The sequence below is a fragment of the Drosophila busckii genome, chromosome X (genome assembly GCF_011750605.1).
Source record: "Drosophila busckii strain San Diego stock center, stock number 13000-0081.31 chromosome X, ASM1175060v1, whole genome shotgun sequence".
In the NCBI taxonomy this organism is placed as follows: domain Eukaryota; kingdom Metazoa; phylum Arthropoda; class Insecta; order Diptera; family Drosophilidae; genus Drosophila; species Drosophila busckii.
Genome location: NC_046608.1, coordinates 17,598,979 through 17,613,684, shown reverse-complemented (window position 1 = coordinate 17,613,684; position 14,706 = coordinate 17,598,979). Strand labels below are relative to the sequence as shown.

Genomic DNA, 14,706 nt, shown 5'->3' with positions numbered 1-14,706 from the left:
AACGGACGAACGGGCGGGCGGGCGGTCATGTACGGGTACGACTGTCAGTCTGTCACTTGGCTCACCTTAACCGCGACATATTCTGTCTACAGTTATGTAGTTAGTTTCTTTCCACTTTCCACTTTCCACACACACACACGTTGCGGTGCTAAGTAGCACAAAAAGTTGTCATGCAAAGCATTTCATACGCTCGCTCTCGCTCACTCTCTCACTCTCTCTCTCTCTCTCTCTCTCTGTGGCATTGTAATCCTTGTTGTATATCTTAGCCCAGGCCCAAGCACGTACGTAATTGTTCGCTGAAAACTTTGCGTTAAGAAAATTATAAATGAAGCATGTTGCAACAAAGTTTTTCATTTTTTTTTCTCTCACAACAGCAACAACACTCGGCAGCAATTATGAGTTGCTGCCACACACTCACACATTTGCCACATTTCTATCAATTTCAAGCGAACCCTCTACTTTCCATTTCAATTTCAATTCCAAGTGCTCTAATAAATGAGCAGCGGCTTCTACTTTGAAGTTAACGAATGTTAATGTGTTGCCAACTTTCAGCTGCTCTTAGGCCATAGCCCCATAGCCGTATCATTTGCAACTTGCGCCTACGATTACGTGTGCAATTCCGATTGCCATTGCCATTGCCGCGCCGCGCCACGACTTAAACTGTGACTTTTATGTTGGCCCGCGGCCGGAGTACAAAGCGAGTGAAAAATTGTTGAGAAAGTAGCAATTTCCTTGATTGACGCACTCATCAGCAGTGGAGCAGCGCAGAGGCCAAAAAAGGGGGCAATAGAAAGCAATTGAGTGCGCTAAAAATATGTGTGTGTGTGTGTGTGTGTGTGTGTGAGCGATATGTATGTAAACAAGTTGAGACAGCGAAAGATTGGACAGCGAGCAGCTATTGCGTTGCGGGCTTCAGCTTCAGCTTCAGTGCAGCCAACTGGGAATAAAGCGTATGCTATGCAGGCTAGAGCTGTGAAGAGAAGGCGATGCGAGGAGGGAGGGAGGGAGGGAGGGAGGGAGGGCTGGTGTTTCAAAAGGGTTGCATGTAAAATATATATTTTAGTCGCTACAACTTTATTTTGCATTTTTTTTTATAAAAATATATCTACATATATATGCATATACATATATTTGTGCATATTTGTGTGTGTGTGCTGATGTTTTTTTGAGTGACTTGGACTGCTCGCTGGCTGGCTGGCTGGCTGGCTGACTGGCTGGCTGCTTTGTTTAACTTTAGCTGTTTGCTTTTTGCTACATTTTGGTCTTAAATGATTGCCATAAAAAATAAGTGCACATTATTGTAACAGCTCTGTTACAGTTAGAGAGCCACTTTACAGTTATGCCAACCCAGTCCACAACTAAGTGGCCCAAGCACAAGCCCAAGCCCAAGTCATACGCGTAGTGTTTGTTACAAATGATTTTCACAGCATTTTTACTTTATGAGCTTTTTAGAGCGGCTACGTGGCGATGAGCTGCAGTCTAATATACATACACATATATATAATATATAGTCTAAATCATCAGTTTACTATTTACGATTTATTTGCTGCTTTCACTTATTACGTATACGCAATGCGCGCGTCGCGTCTTGCTACGGCTTCCGCTACTTTTGTTGTAATTTAATATTCATTCATTTTGTGCTATTTTTAAAATCAAGTATACGACCCCTAATGCTGCTCGGCTGCTCGTAGCCCGCGGCATGCAACACGTGGTTTATTTTTAGACTAAGTCAAAATATAATTTTGTGTGTTTTTTTAAGCTTGCCCACGCCCACATATTTGTAGCCTCGTTAACGCAGCTTTAAACTGTGGCTTAAAGTCTGCTGCTGCTGACTGCGTTTAATCTGCTGCGGCCAATGTTGCCCTATCATTGACTTTTGTTTGCTGGCTTTGGCTTTGGCTAAGGTCTGAATGCCATGAGCATGCGAATGCCTTTGGCCATTGCAGTTCGTTTCGCCGAGGGCTTTGGGACTCGCTTGGCGCTTGTGCTTTAAACTTAAAGCCGCGCGCATATATCAAAAAGTGTTGCAAATAAATCAAATTGTATAAATTAGCTGTGTGTGTTTCAAATTTGCTGTTTGTGTTGATTTCAGCTGCAATTTTAATGCATTAATTGGGCAGCTGCACAAATGTAAAATAAATTGGCAGCAACTCGAAATTAAAGTGCAATCGATTTAGTTAATTATTGGAGCTTGCGCATCAATCAATTGCAGCACACAGACAAGCAGCAGCAGCAGCAGCAGCAGCAACAATTGCAACAAGCAGCAGCAACAACAATTGCAACACCTGTTGTGGCAGCTATGAGTATGACAATTAGCAAAGCGCCTTTGTTCTAAGATCGAGACATGCACTTAGTCTAAGCTGCAGCACACAATTAGCAGTACACAGTGTAGCAGACGCTTCATATGCTGCTGTTGCAGCATGTGGCAGCAACAGCAGCGAAATTTGGCTGCAGCTCCTTGCATTTAGTTAGAAAACTCAATGAGAGCAAATCCAGGCAAAGTGCCCACCCCCCCCGCATGCTGCTGCCACAGAGTCCATCCACTTAGTGTGCACACACACACACACACACACACTCGCACTCACACTGTCTCTGTCGCACTTATGTGCCAATGGGCACGTGCCTGCTTGGCTGGCGTTTTCTCTTGGCGCTTGTCCAAGTACACTGCGGCCTGTCTATGTATGTGTGCGTGTGTATGTGTGTGTGTTTACATTCATATTAATGTTTGTGCTTGTGTGTGTGTGTGTGTGCCGCATGCGATCACGAAGCGCATAAATGGCGTTTGACACGTGACAAAAATTTTGAATTTTAATATTTTTTGCCATTGTGTGTAGTGCACGTTGCTCTTCTGCTTTTATCACAGAATGCCAGCGCTCTTTTGTGTGTGTGTGTGCTTGTGTATGTGTGTGTGTGTGTCGCCTATTGTTTCACACATCTAGCCTAGCCTAGCCTAGCCTAGCCTCAATTGATGTTTGTGTTTTTTGCAAGCAAAGCAAAGCTCACAGCTCTGAGCCGCACAACAAACCGATATGCTATATATATATATATAGTATGTATAAACAAATAAAATAAAACAACAATAAGTGTGCGCTTCAAAGTTGTTTGTGCGCATATTATTGTTCCAAATGATGCGACATAATAAGTGTCAGCTCCAGTGGCAGTCCAAACAAACAAACAAACAAAACAAAACAAAACAAACCAAACAACCAACTAACCAACCAACAAAACAAATAAACAAACATACAGGCTGTCAAAAATTGCAAGCACCACTAACAGCAACAGCGGTAGTGGCTGCTGCTATTAAATATTATGGCAATGCAAACGTATCAACAACAGCAGCAAGGCCAACAAGAGCGACACTTTAGTGTGCCAGCAAATAAAAGTTAAATGAAAATGAAAATGAAAATGAAACTATGCAAATAAATGAAAATGGCAATGGCCACACACACACACACACACACACACATAATTGCAATCGGCATCAAAATCACAATCACACTTTGCATAAACTGCTGCGTTTGAAATTTTTTATTTTTCAACTAGAAATAGTTAATGCTGCCAGTTGTAATTAACAGAGGTTTTATTTTAATGCTATTTGGCCTCACTTTAGCACTACCCAAATTGGTTGCATGCTTAGACTTAGATAACGTCCTTAGATAGCGCACAACATTAATAATAATAATAATAGCAAACTAATCAATAAGCCTCATTGCTGGCATTAATACAACGTATAAATTTAAATGTACAATTTGTTGTGCTATAGTAAATTTAATGCGCTGCTTAAGTCGGCTTAAGACTTCAACAAAAGATAAATGCAGCAAGTTGCAGCGACAGTTTTTTAGTTTTCCATTGTGCGTTGATTAAATGCAGTCGCTTTGACTGAGCGAAGTGTGAGCGACAGGACTTGCGCTCAATTTCCAATTACTTAATGTGTGCACCAAACTTCAAGCAACAATAAAAGGTCGAGCGCAAAAAAACGCGCAAGAGATACAAATTCCAAAGCAGTGAGCGAGCGAGGCAAAATATAAAATCAAATAAAATTACATAGCACACATTATTAAAAAGTAAATACATTTTAAACGCGTGCGCTGAGCAAATTACGAGCAGCAGCTTTTCTTTATATATTTTTCTTTTTTTCTTTTTTTGGGGGGCATATTTTGTGTGCAAAGTTTGTGTTTTTCTTTTTTGGCGGACTACACTTGGGATTGGAGTAAATGCGAACGTGGAAATGCTAACAAAGCAATAAATTGCCACTAAATCTAATTTGTGGCAGCGGCAGCAACTGGCTGCAAAAAAAAAAAAAACAAAAAATTGAAATGGCTGGCCAGCAATAGCAAACAGCACACGGTCAGCTGTGGGCGTGGGCGTGGGCGTTGGGTGGGTCGCTAGGGCCGTTGAGCTGATTGCATTAAAAACAACCAAAAACGTGCCATGAAATCATGTCATGAGCACTGCTGCTGCTGCTGCTGCTGCTGCTGCTGCTGCTGCATGTTGCCCCAATGCCCTCGGGCTGATGAGCACTTAGTACATACACTTTGCCGACTTCCGGCGGAAGTGTGCGCAGAACAAAAAGAATGAAGCGAATTTGCTGCCACGTTGACTTCTATTGCTGCAGCTGCCGCACAAGTTTTTATCGCTCAGGCTGTGTGTGTGCAACATGCCACAGTGTGATCGCCGCTTACCAACAGGCGCAGCTTGCAACGTTGTTTAGCAGTTGGCACATAATTAAAATGCTTGTGGCAATTAGCAGGCAATTGGACAAATCGTGAGCGAAGCGCACTAACTGCGGTTTGTTCAATTACGAATAATGCAAATTGATTGCATAAATATTTAAACATATGCACGTGCCTGTGTGTGTGTGTGTGTGTCGAAATCGAAGGCCGAGTTAACTCGCTCGCTCGTGCTGAGCGACAGCTTAATTGCTGTACTGGGCTAACGCGTTGCAGCTCAATTTTTTGTCGCTCTGCATGTTTAATGGAATGCACTTGTCTGTTTGACAAACAGGATGTGGTGCTGCTGCTGCTGCTGCTGCTGGTGTCAGTGCTGGCAATTTAAGCAATTCATTGTAATAAATATTTTATACTGTCGCGCTGTCTGTCGCTCTGTCGCGCTGTCTGTTTGTGCATTATTTTTAGCACTGAATCAGCGATAAGCGCGCACGCCAAAATGACAACAGCACAAAATGCTTCAAGTGTCAACAGCCGCCCACGCTTTGTGTGTGTGCTGTGGGCGTGGCATTCAGTCAGGTCAGAGTCATGTACATGGCAGAAAATCAACAAGACTAAAAGGCAAATGCGGTAAACAAAAAAAAAAAAGAAAACAAAGCCCAACAACAAGCAAAAAAGAAAAATAGGCGTTAAAATGTCAGAGTTTTTTTTTTTCTCTGTGGCAGTTGAAATAAGGGTTAGACACCTAATTCGATGCGATAAGACAATCTGAGGGCAAAGCTTATTTGTTGCATGCGGCCGTCTGCCTGTCTGTGTCTCAGACTTTTTATGCGACTGCTGAGCGAGCGTCTCGCTTAGGTAGCAGCGGCTTGAGTTGGGTCGCTAGCCTGATGGCAATTTCATGTACCGAGTACGGGATGCTGCGGGCTGCTCTGCTGCTCTATTGATAGCATCTGCTCAAATAAATAGACACACACGCGCATTGGCTAACGCTTAAATTCGCTCAAAGCTACAAATTTCGTTACGCATACGAATTTACAATTATGATTAATTTATTTTTGGGTTCAGGCAGCAGCTGTGTGCGCTGTGCGCTGTAAAATTTTAATTATCTAATTAGTTGCCAACGCTCTATACGCTGCGTATACGCAATGTGCGTTGCTGCAAATCTCAGCGAGAAATTCGCATGCCAATCAAAAGTGAAAAGCAAAGCAAAAAAAAAAGCGAAAGCTGAAACTTTAGTGCGCTGCAAATGGCATTCAATTGGTAGCTAACAACCCTCCCCCTACCCTTACCCCACCCCACTCACTCACTGCTAAGCAATGTAAAAAAGCTAATGCATTTCAAATGCCTTTGAGCTGGCTGAGCTGCCGTTCTCGCCTCACTTCAACGAGCAATCACTATCATAGCTGCTGCTTCGCTCTCACGCATTTGCACCTCATGCTGTCTACGATTTGCTGAACATTTTGATTTTGTTCGCCTCACAAAACGATAAAAACGAAAAGTTTTTTCTTTTCTTTTCCTTTTTTTTTTTTTTTGGTGCGGGCTGTGGCCTGAGGGCCAACAACTGGCGTTGACAAGAACATTAAAATTAATAAATAATAGTTGACAACGAGAGCTGCATGTTGCATGCCACAGCAGACCACAACAGCAACTTACTGTTGTCAACAACAATAACAAGCGAGAGAGCGACTCAACTGACTTTGCCTTATGATTTTTTTTATGAGCAGAGTTCGCTGCAGCTGCAATGTGGTTTGGCCTATTGTTGCGTATACGCAATGTGAATGCTTAATTAAAGCAAAAGCCAAACTAAATTAATTAGAGAGGCAAAAAGTTTGCGGCTTGCACAAAACTTTTGCAAGCAAATCTAAGCCTAAGTAATGTGCTTAGTATGTGAAAAGCCTCGGGGCTTGGGGTTGGGGTTGGCAGGTGACAACAACTTTTGTGACTAACGCTTAAACGCTCGTGTCTGGCCAAAGGGGGTGCAGCTAATCAATCAGTTAATCATTGCAATTAGGCAATCCATCAATATTCAATTATCAGCAGCAAATATAATTGAGTTTTGATTTTGACAAGCGTTAGAACAAATGCGTCGCTTAACTAAAACTACGCGCCCCAGAAATTCATAAATGCGGCATTTGAGACAAAACTGAACTGCCGACTTGCTTGGCCAGTCGGGCATGAAAATATTGAAACACACACACACACACACACACACATACACATGCTGCTGACTGTGCTTGTGGCAAGTTGAGATGAGCTCGCTGCGCAATGAAGTAGAAAGACAAAAAACCTTTTAGGCAATGCTTTCATTTTGTATTTCTTTTTTGGCCTGTGAAATTTTATAAATTTCTGTGTGTGTGTGTGTGTGTGTGTGTGTTGGCTGCACAGTTTACCGTTCGTAAAGTTTTTAAGCGTGAAGCGTATAACGGGCTCTAGAGTAATCTACAAATACATACAAACATACTCACATGCATGATTGCGCTCTGACCCCCCAGAGCAGCAGACAATGCAGCTAGGCAAAGGTCCTGCCTTGGCTGTCTGTCTGTCTGTCTGTCTGTCTGTTCCTGGCAGTTGAAAAATATTGTAGCCCTGCTATCTGCAAAATATAACATGTAGTTATATGTGTGTGTGTGTGTGTGTGTGCGTGTGTGTGTGTTATTTTTGAGTTTTATGAGTCAAGTCAAGTTGCATATCATTTATTAAAATTCAATTTAGATATATTGTCTGACAGCTTTAAGCGGCGCTTTAAAACTGAAACCGAAACTGAAACGAGCGCACACAACACAAATTGGAAGTCTTCATATTTAAATTGTGCTGAGCTGACTGCCCCCCACGCTGTCATTTTTTTGCACCTGTAATGCGAGACGTCAACAAAAACTTTTTTACTTTTATATATACAAAAAAAAATTTTGTATAGCGCATTCAACTTGCTCGCCGCCGCCCCTTTTTTTTTTTTTTTGCAACTTGTTATGCTTTTGCCTGCGCAGTTTAAATTTTTTGCTTCTTTCCATTTGTTGATAATGTCACGACCATTGGGGCTAAGCAGGGCCAAGCGGCGCCGTTTAAGCCGCACAATTGTCACAGCGTAATGCCCAAACGCTTACCGCTTGATGATGATGCCGCTCAAGCTGTTCAGCGCTCAAGCTGCTGATGAGCTGGCGTTGATTAAGCGCTTAAGTGTCTGTCTGTCTGTGTGTGTGTCTGTCTGTGTGTCTGGTTAGTTGCAGTTTAAAGTGGTGCGTTACATAAATTAATTAAATTGAGCGCTTGCTTAAATAATTTGATTTACTCGCTCGCTCGCTCAGCTTCGCTCAGACAGACAAAGCTGCTGATAAAGCAAAGCAGAAAGCATAAGGCGTAAAGCGTAAAGCGTAAAGCGTGCAAAGTGCTCAATAGAAATTTTGTGTGCTTGCGTTTGCATTTCAATGGCTTTTCCAAATCAATCGCAAAGTCCCCAAATCAGCAGCGAGACTCAAAGGCAACGAAATTGAAAGAATTACACACAAACGCTGGCGTGTGTGTGTGTGTGTGAGCTGGTCAATATATATAGAGTGACACATATGCTACAGCTAAGTTGCATGAAAGGGGGCGTGGCACTGTTGCTACTTTAGCTTTTACAATCTGAACGTTAATGGTCTGTCAATTATCGCCACCCAGTGAATGTAACGATAAGATATCGCCCTAGGCATAGAACACACACACACACGCACACGCACACACACACACACATGTGTATGTGCAAGGAGTTTTGGCTGGCAGCACTTTAGTACATCATTTAGTACGAATTAGTTATGGACATCGGTTGCTAGCTCTGCTCTTACCCAAAGTCGCTTGGAATTCAATGCGTATGTGTGTGTGTGTGTGTGTGCGTGTGAGCTTTATGTAGTGCCCAAGTGCAATGTGTAAGTGCTATCTCTCTCTTGTTCGCATTCCCATTCCCATTCCCATACGCATTCACATTCGTTTTTGCTTCTTGCGCCGCTGGCAACGCCTGCTGCTCATCCTGCTGCTCGTCCTTATTTTTCCATTTGTATTTATGAGCAATACTTGCAAGCGGCACAACATAAAGTTGTACATAGCGCGCTGTTAAGCAGCCCATTAAACTGCCTTACGTATGAGTTGTGACTGGCTACACTGCAACAACAACAAAAAAAAAAAACAAATGAAAATACCTTAAGCCAACAGCTCAATTCCTCCCCCCAAACTGGAGCGTTCGATTAGCATGGACAAGGCCACAACAGGGGCACATGGAATGCTTGGTATACTTACCAAATTTCATTGCAACTCACATCGTGTGTGTGAGTCAGTCCAACTCCAAGCCGAGAGAGCTGAGTGCCCATTAAAGGCGCAAAACGTGATCACACGAAACGAAACGAAACTATTCTGCATTAAGCTGTATTTAGGCCGCATAGAGAGCGAGTTGGCAGCTTGAATTGATTTGACCAAGCAGCGGCGGCTAGCTTGGCCTTTAGCCTTGGCTTTGGCTTTCGCCTGTTTCCGTTTCATTGCCATTGTTTGTGTTGTGTAAGTATTTTTATTACTTTCCATGCTTATTGGAATTTTATTATCAGCTCATATAAATGCAATAAAATGTTGATATATGTACGTACGTACAGACGGACGGACGGACGGACGGACAGTTGTCTGTAACGCTGTTAAGAATTTTGTCATATTATTGCAACTTACCCACAAACTTAATAAACAAACAAAAAAAAAATAGAAACAGCGCACAATGTTTTGAAATATTTTCACGTGTTTTGATTTATTATTTTTTGTTTTTTTTTTTGTTTACTATGCTTATGTTGTATGTATTCATTTCCGTTCATTGGGGTTAAGTCGAACTAGTTTTGCTTGTTTAATATTAAATTGGGGGCTTACACATACATATATAACTTTTATGCTATTACATTAATTATGCAAAGATACAAAAAAAAAAACAAAACAAACTTTATCATTGCTTCAAAATAGTTTCAGTTTTTTTTTTGGGTTTCCACACAGTTAATTATTAATTTGCTTTGTTTATTACTATATTATGGGATTTAATATATTTATATGCATTTAATTGTTTGTGTGCAATCAGTTTAGCCTTTGTATATTTTACACATGTGTGTGTGTGTGTGTGTGTGTGATACATACTTAAACGCTATGATTATATGCTTAGGCGTATTAGTATTAGTATTCGACTATTATAATTAGAAAACAAATTCAACAATTTAAACAATTTTGCTTTAAAACCCGAACCCGAACCCGAACCCGAACCCGAACTCAACAACACACGTACGTATATATTTTAATGATTATTAAACAACTTATGTTATATATATATGTTAATTAGCTGTAGTGTGTAGTGTTATTTTTTTAAAATTCAATCAATTAGTGTTCTATAAACTAATAAGCGTTTTCTTTGGAAGAACTTACAACTTAAATATGCCACCAAATGTTTGCTCCATATCCATTGCCGAAAACTAAACTTGAACTTGTAGTTTAATCAGCACTAAGTTCTTAAAATTAAACCAAACCAATGCCTTTATATAGGAAAGTATAAAAGTCTTTGAGCGTTAATGAGCTGCGTATATGGCTTAAACTAACAGATTAGTCATATATATATATATATGTTTTTTAATATTATTTGTCACATAGAAACGTTTAAGAGGACGGTTATTGAAAGCATGAATCGAAAACGATGCATTTTGAAATCACACAAAATATTTCAATCGCTTTTGTTGGGGGCCACCAAACAGTACGAAATGCTTGTCAAGTGTGCATTTGTATGTGTGTGTGTGTGTGTGTGTGTGTGTATAGCATAGTATGTGTGTATTCAAGCATGCGTCATACAACTTCGATTCATGTTTCAAATCAGATCAGAGTTACAACTTAATGCTATTAATTTTTATAGGTCTACGCTTTACCCTGATGCAACTTATGCTTTAGTATTTTAAGCTAGTATATACTAGCTTATAAAAAAAAAAACGTATATTTAATGCTGTCGCACTAAGTGCGTACTAGTTAGTTAGAGTATTAAGTAGTGTACTTATTGCTAGTTTTAAATGCGCTTACATTTTATTATTAACTTTAGCTAGTGAACTAAGCAATTTTTGACTAAATTCAGCGCGTGCTGCTTTTGCTTTTGCTTTTGCTTTTTGTGGGGCTCATTTAGTGTTTTGTTTAATTTGTTGCTTTCAGCTGAATTTTCAGTTAGCCAAGCAGACAGCTCTTGCTGCTTGGCCAAATCAAATTGCGGCCATGGAATTGTGTTGGACGCTGAGTTTAGTCGCACTGCTTAACCGCTTTATATTAAATGCAACTAACTAACTAACACATAGACTATGAAGTGAAGCTGCTTGGATATGCAAATCTAGTACAAATGGTGAGCGGGCCGTGGGGGGTATAGAAATTTAGCTATGATATGTAAAGTTAACAAAATATTAAATTAATTGTTAAACTAGCCTACAGCTTGGCATAAACAATAACAACAAAAAAAAAAAGTATACACATTACTTATGTAATATTTACATTGAGCATTATCAATTGTTATTTATTTGCTTTTGTATTTTTCTTGTGGTTTGCCTGGCATCTAACAACAATCTTAAAATTCTAACTACGTATTGTAGCTTTGCGTACAATTGCATTAACTATTATAATTTATATTGTTTATTTACTTCTTCTTCTTTTTGTTTGTTTGGCACTGGTACTTACAACTTATTAACCCAAATGCATAATCTTCTTGAATGCCTTGCGAAACTCTGGATTGAATATCGTATAGATAACCGGATTGACGAAACTGTTCAGATAGCCCAGCCAGGTGGTGAGCATAAAGGTTGTTAGCCCTGGTCGGCAATCCTCGCTAAACTTGGCGCACATCGCGTCCATAATGTTGCAGGTGAAGAATGGCAGCCAGCAGAAAAGAAAAACGCCTAAGCAGCAATGAAATAAAATAAAAAAATTAAAAAAAAAAATGAGATAAAGCTTAAGCTTGCTTGAAGTTGTTAAGCTATTTAGTAGGTTGTTTGGTAATGACATACCGGTTGTTCAGTTTAAGAACTATATAATAATTGTCTCTGTCTTAGGCGATGACAAACTATCCATTCAAGCCGCTAAACAGAGGTTTATGCCACTCCGAAGTGGTAATTTTGTTACCGAAACACTCAAGCCCGCCGGACGACCAGAGATGGATAAAATCATAGAAAAAGTGCATCGATGTGGTCATGTGACTATTAGACACTATTAAAGAGATCAGAGAGGAGCTCCAGCTATGCACGGAGACCACCATCCATTGGCACTCAAAGTCGAAAGAAAGAAAGAAGCAGCTAGATCTGCCTATCTCTGCTGCAGCGTAATAAGCTCGACTTATGTCTAGACCAATGGGTCACCGCCAGTGAAAAACGGATCTCATAGGACCATAACACCAAGCATAAACTATACTGCTGGAAGCGGGGTGAGTCGTCTTCAACGGTGGCAAAGAAAGCATTGATGGCTAGAAAGGTTCTGCTGATGGAATATCTAAGGAATTATGCATTGTGAAGTGCTGCCCCATGGCCAAATCATTAATACTGACAACTGCAGCGATTAAGGATCGCACTGGAACAGAAGCGGCCAGCCATGGTGAAACGTCCCATAGTCTGGACATTGCCCCAAGCTATTGCATTTTTTTTTTTTGCAACTTGTGAAAATCGACTTGCTGACCCTTTTGCCCATAGGATTAAGTTCTTAATTCAGGAGAGGCATTTAAATGTTACCATCAAATTGGTAGTGAATTAACGAAGAAAACGGACAACTGTTAAAATAATGGTCGAAAATCAATAAGAAAACCGGTATGTCATTACCAAACAACCTAATATTCAGTTAGTTAAGTTAGCATTAAGTTTAGTGCTGCTGCTGCTGCTTCTTCTTGTTGCTTACCCAGCACAATGGCCAATGTTTTGGTTGCCTTGCGTTCCTTTTTCGCCGACGATTTCTCACGTTTCTTTTTCGATGCTTTATGCACTTTATATATCGTGAATCTATATATATATAGTATATATGCACGCAAGTGTAATAAGCCAGTCGTGTAAATTGCATGCAACGAAACAAGAAAATGTTCGCTTGTTATTAGTGAACTTGAGTTAAGGTTGTTAAAAAATTTCGTGCTTTGGATTTGGTTTTTGTTTTGTTTAGGGCGTTGCTCACCTTGACGCCTGCGAGTTTTTCTTATCCTTGCGCGAGGACGTTTTCGATGTGGTCGATAGCGTCGAGTCGTTGCGTGCCAAAGTCATGGCCTCCTGCACTCCATAGCGCACAAAGGACAAAGGCTTCATGGCGACGACGCTGCTGCGCACCCAAAAAGGAAACAACAGCAAAAATAAATTTCAGTAGCTGAAGCAACAGTTCGATCATACACACATATATATGCATATATATATATATTTTTTTTATGGATAATAACAAACTTTTCGAGTTGATTTAGTGTGCTGGGGGGCAATGAATTTTTTAATGTGCCAATTTAAAATTGTGAAATTACAAAAGTTTTGAGGGCCAAACTGCAAACTGAAATTTTGGCGTGTGTGGGCGTGGGCGTGGGCGTGGCACTTACCTAGGCGCTACTTCGCCGCGCGCATCTTCGGCGGTGTTGCGTCGGCTGCTGACACTGGAGCGATGCAGAGTTGCGCCGCTGGGTATGGGACTGTCCGGCGGCGTTGTGCTGCTGACGGCGGCGCCAACGCTCACTCCTGCAAGGACATCGTCAACGTTTGAAGCTGCATAACCAGAATCATGATTACCATTCGGATCAGCAACGACCAGCTGCGGCTGAGTGCTGATCTGCGCCACAACGCTGCTGTCCCCAAGAGCGCCCAAGTGGAGTCCACACAGTCAATTGTTGAGCCAGGACACACACACAGGATGTAGCGACAGCGCGTGGAAAATACAAGAGAATGCAAGGCGCAGCGTCAATTAAAAACAGGCCAAAAATTGAGTTTTAATTAAGTGACGCATTAATTGAATTAACGCGCATTATTATTTTTTTTTTTTTTTTGCTTGCAAGCCCCCTTTGGGGGCATTAACTTGGGCCAGTTGTTGCTGCTGCTGCATTGCGTTCATTCGCCTATCAATAATGGTTTCATTTCATGTCCTTATTGGATTAAGTAGCCCATCAGCTGGCTAATTGACTCGACTGTTCGGCTTGGCGCTGCTGCTTCGTGCTGTTTTCCCTTCTGTGGCAATCAGAGCGCAGCCCCTCCCCCCCCACCAATAACTTTATACAGCTCACAAACAATAAGTGCAATTGATTAAAATGTATTATTAACAACTATAGAGTTTGCTTTTTATGTTGTGTGAATTTTAAAGGCGCAGCCAATGAATTGAGTTTCGGTGCTGCAATTACAATTGGAAATTTTCTACGCTGCTACGACTGGCGCTAAATGCATTAAGCGATGGGGCGGGGGTGGGAACACGAACCAATTTGTTGTGTCAGCAGCTGCTGCTGTCCAATGAGCTACTCAAGCTTTAGTTTGCTTATCTATTACGTGCGGCACGTGGCCACTGCCAATATCAACATAAAAACCTGCAAGCACCTGATACCACACACACACACACACACACATACACACACATATATATACGTGTGTGTGTGCTTGTGTGTGTGTGTTTGTTTGTTTGCTTGCTTGCTGCTTGCTGCTTGGCTGTGCAATTAAAAGTCAAGTAGCAAAATTAAGTATACGCTGCGTATTTTGAAATAAACTCACTTGCCCGTCTCCTCCACAACCGTGGCCAGCATAAACTCTGTGGACTTGTCGTTCACTATAACATGACAGTCATCAATATCGGGCGATATGGCATTCTCATCCTCCTCCTCATTGGAGCCGCTGGCCGTATTCGTCGCCGGCTCATCGGGCATTATGCGACTTGCATGGCGACTGCTGTCCAGGGCCGTCTCAGCCAGTCGCCTGGTCTGCGCTATGTTCTCAATGACGCTGCCGCCCGTGAGCTCTGAAAGATGCGGCTTGCGTGCCGCACGCTGCTTACGCGCACGACTGCGCAGCGCCTGCAAAGCAAATTAAATTTA

At 41.4% G+C, this 14,706-nt stretch overlaps 1 protein-coding gene across 4 annotated transcripts in view; it reads right to left on the bottom strand.

The window, feature by feature from the left end:
* Positions 1-11,163: 11,163 nt before the first annotated feature.
* The window catches only part of LOC108607218 (dopamine D2-like receptor), a 41,559-nt gene continuing 38,016 nt past the window's right edge, over positions 11,164-14,706 (bottom strand). Inside the window, exons 7-12 of one of the 4 annotated variants that reach the window (XM_017997890.1) lie at positions 14,387-14,685; positions 13,424-13,479; positions 13,237-13,372; positions 12,834-12,974; positions 12,567-12,667; positions 11,164-11,581 (exon numbers count right to left, since the gene is read on the bottom strand). In XM_017997890.1, the coding sequence (XP_017853379.1) occupies positions 11,370-11,581; positions 12,567-12,667; positions 12,834-12,974; positions 13,237-13,372; positions 13,424-13,479; positions 14,387-14,685 (945 nt within the window). In that variant the 3' untranslated portion in view covers positions 11,164-11,369. Of the gene's footprint in view, positions 11,582-12,566; positions 12,668-12,833; positions 12,975-13,236; positions 13,480-14,386; positions 14,686-14,706 lie in introns of all 4 variants that reach the window. The other 3 variants (XM_017997886.1, XM_017997889.1, XM_017997888.1) reach the window with 3 other exon arrangements.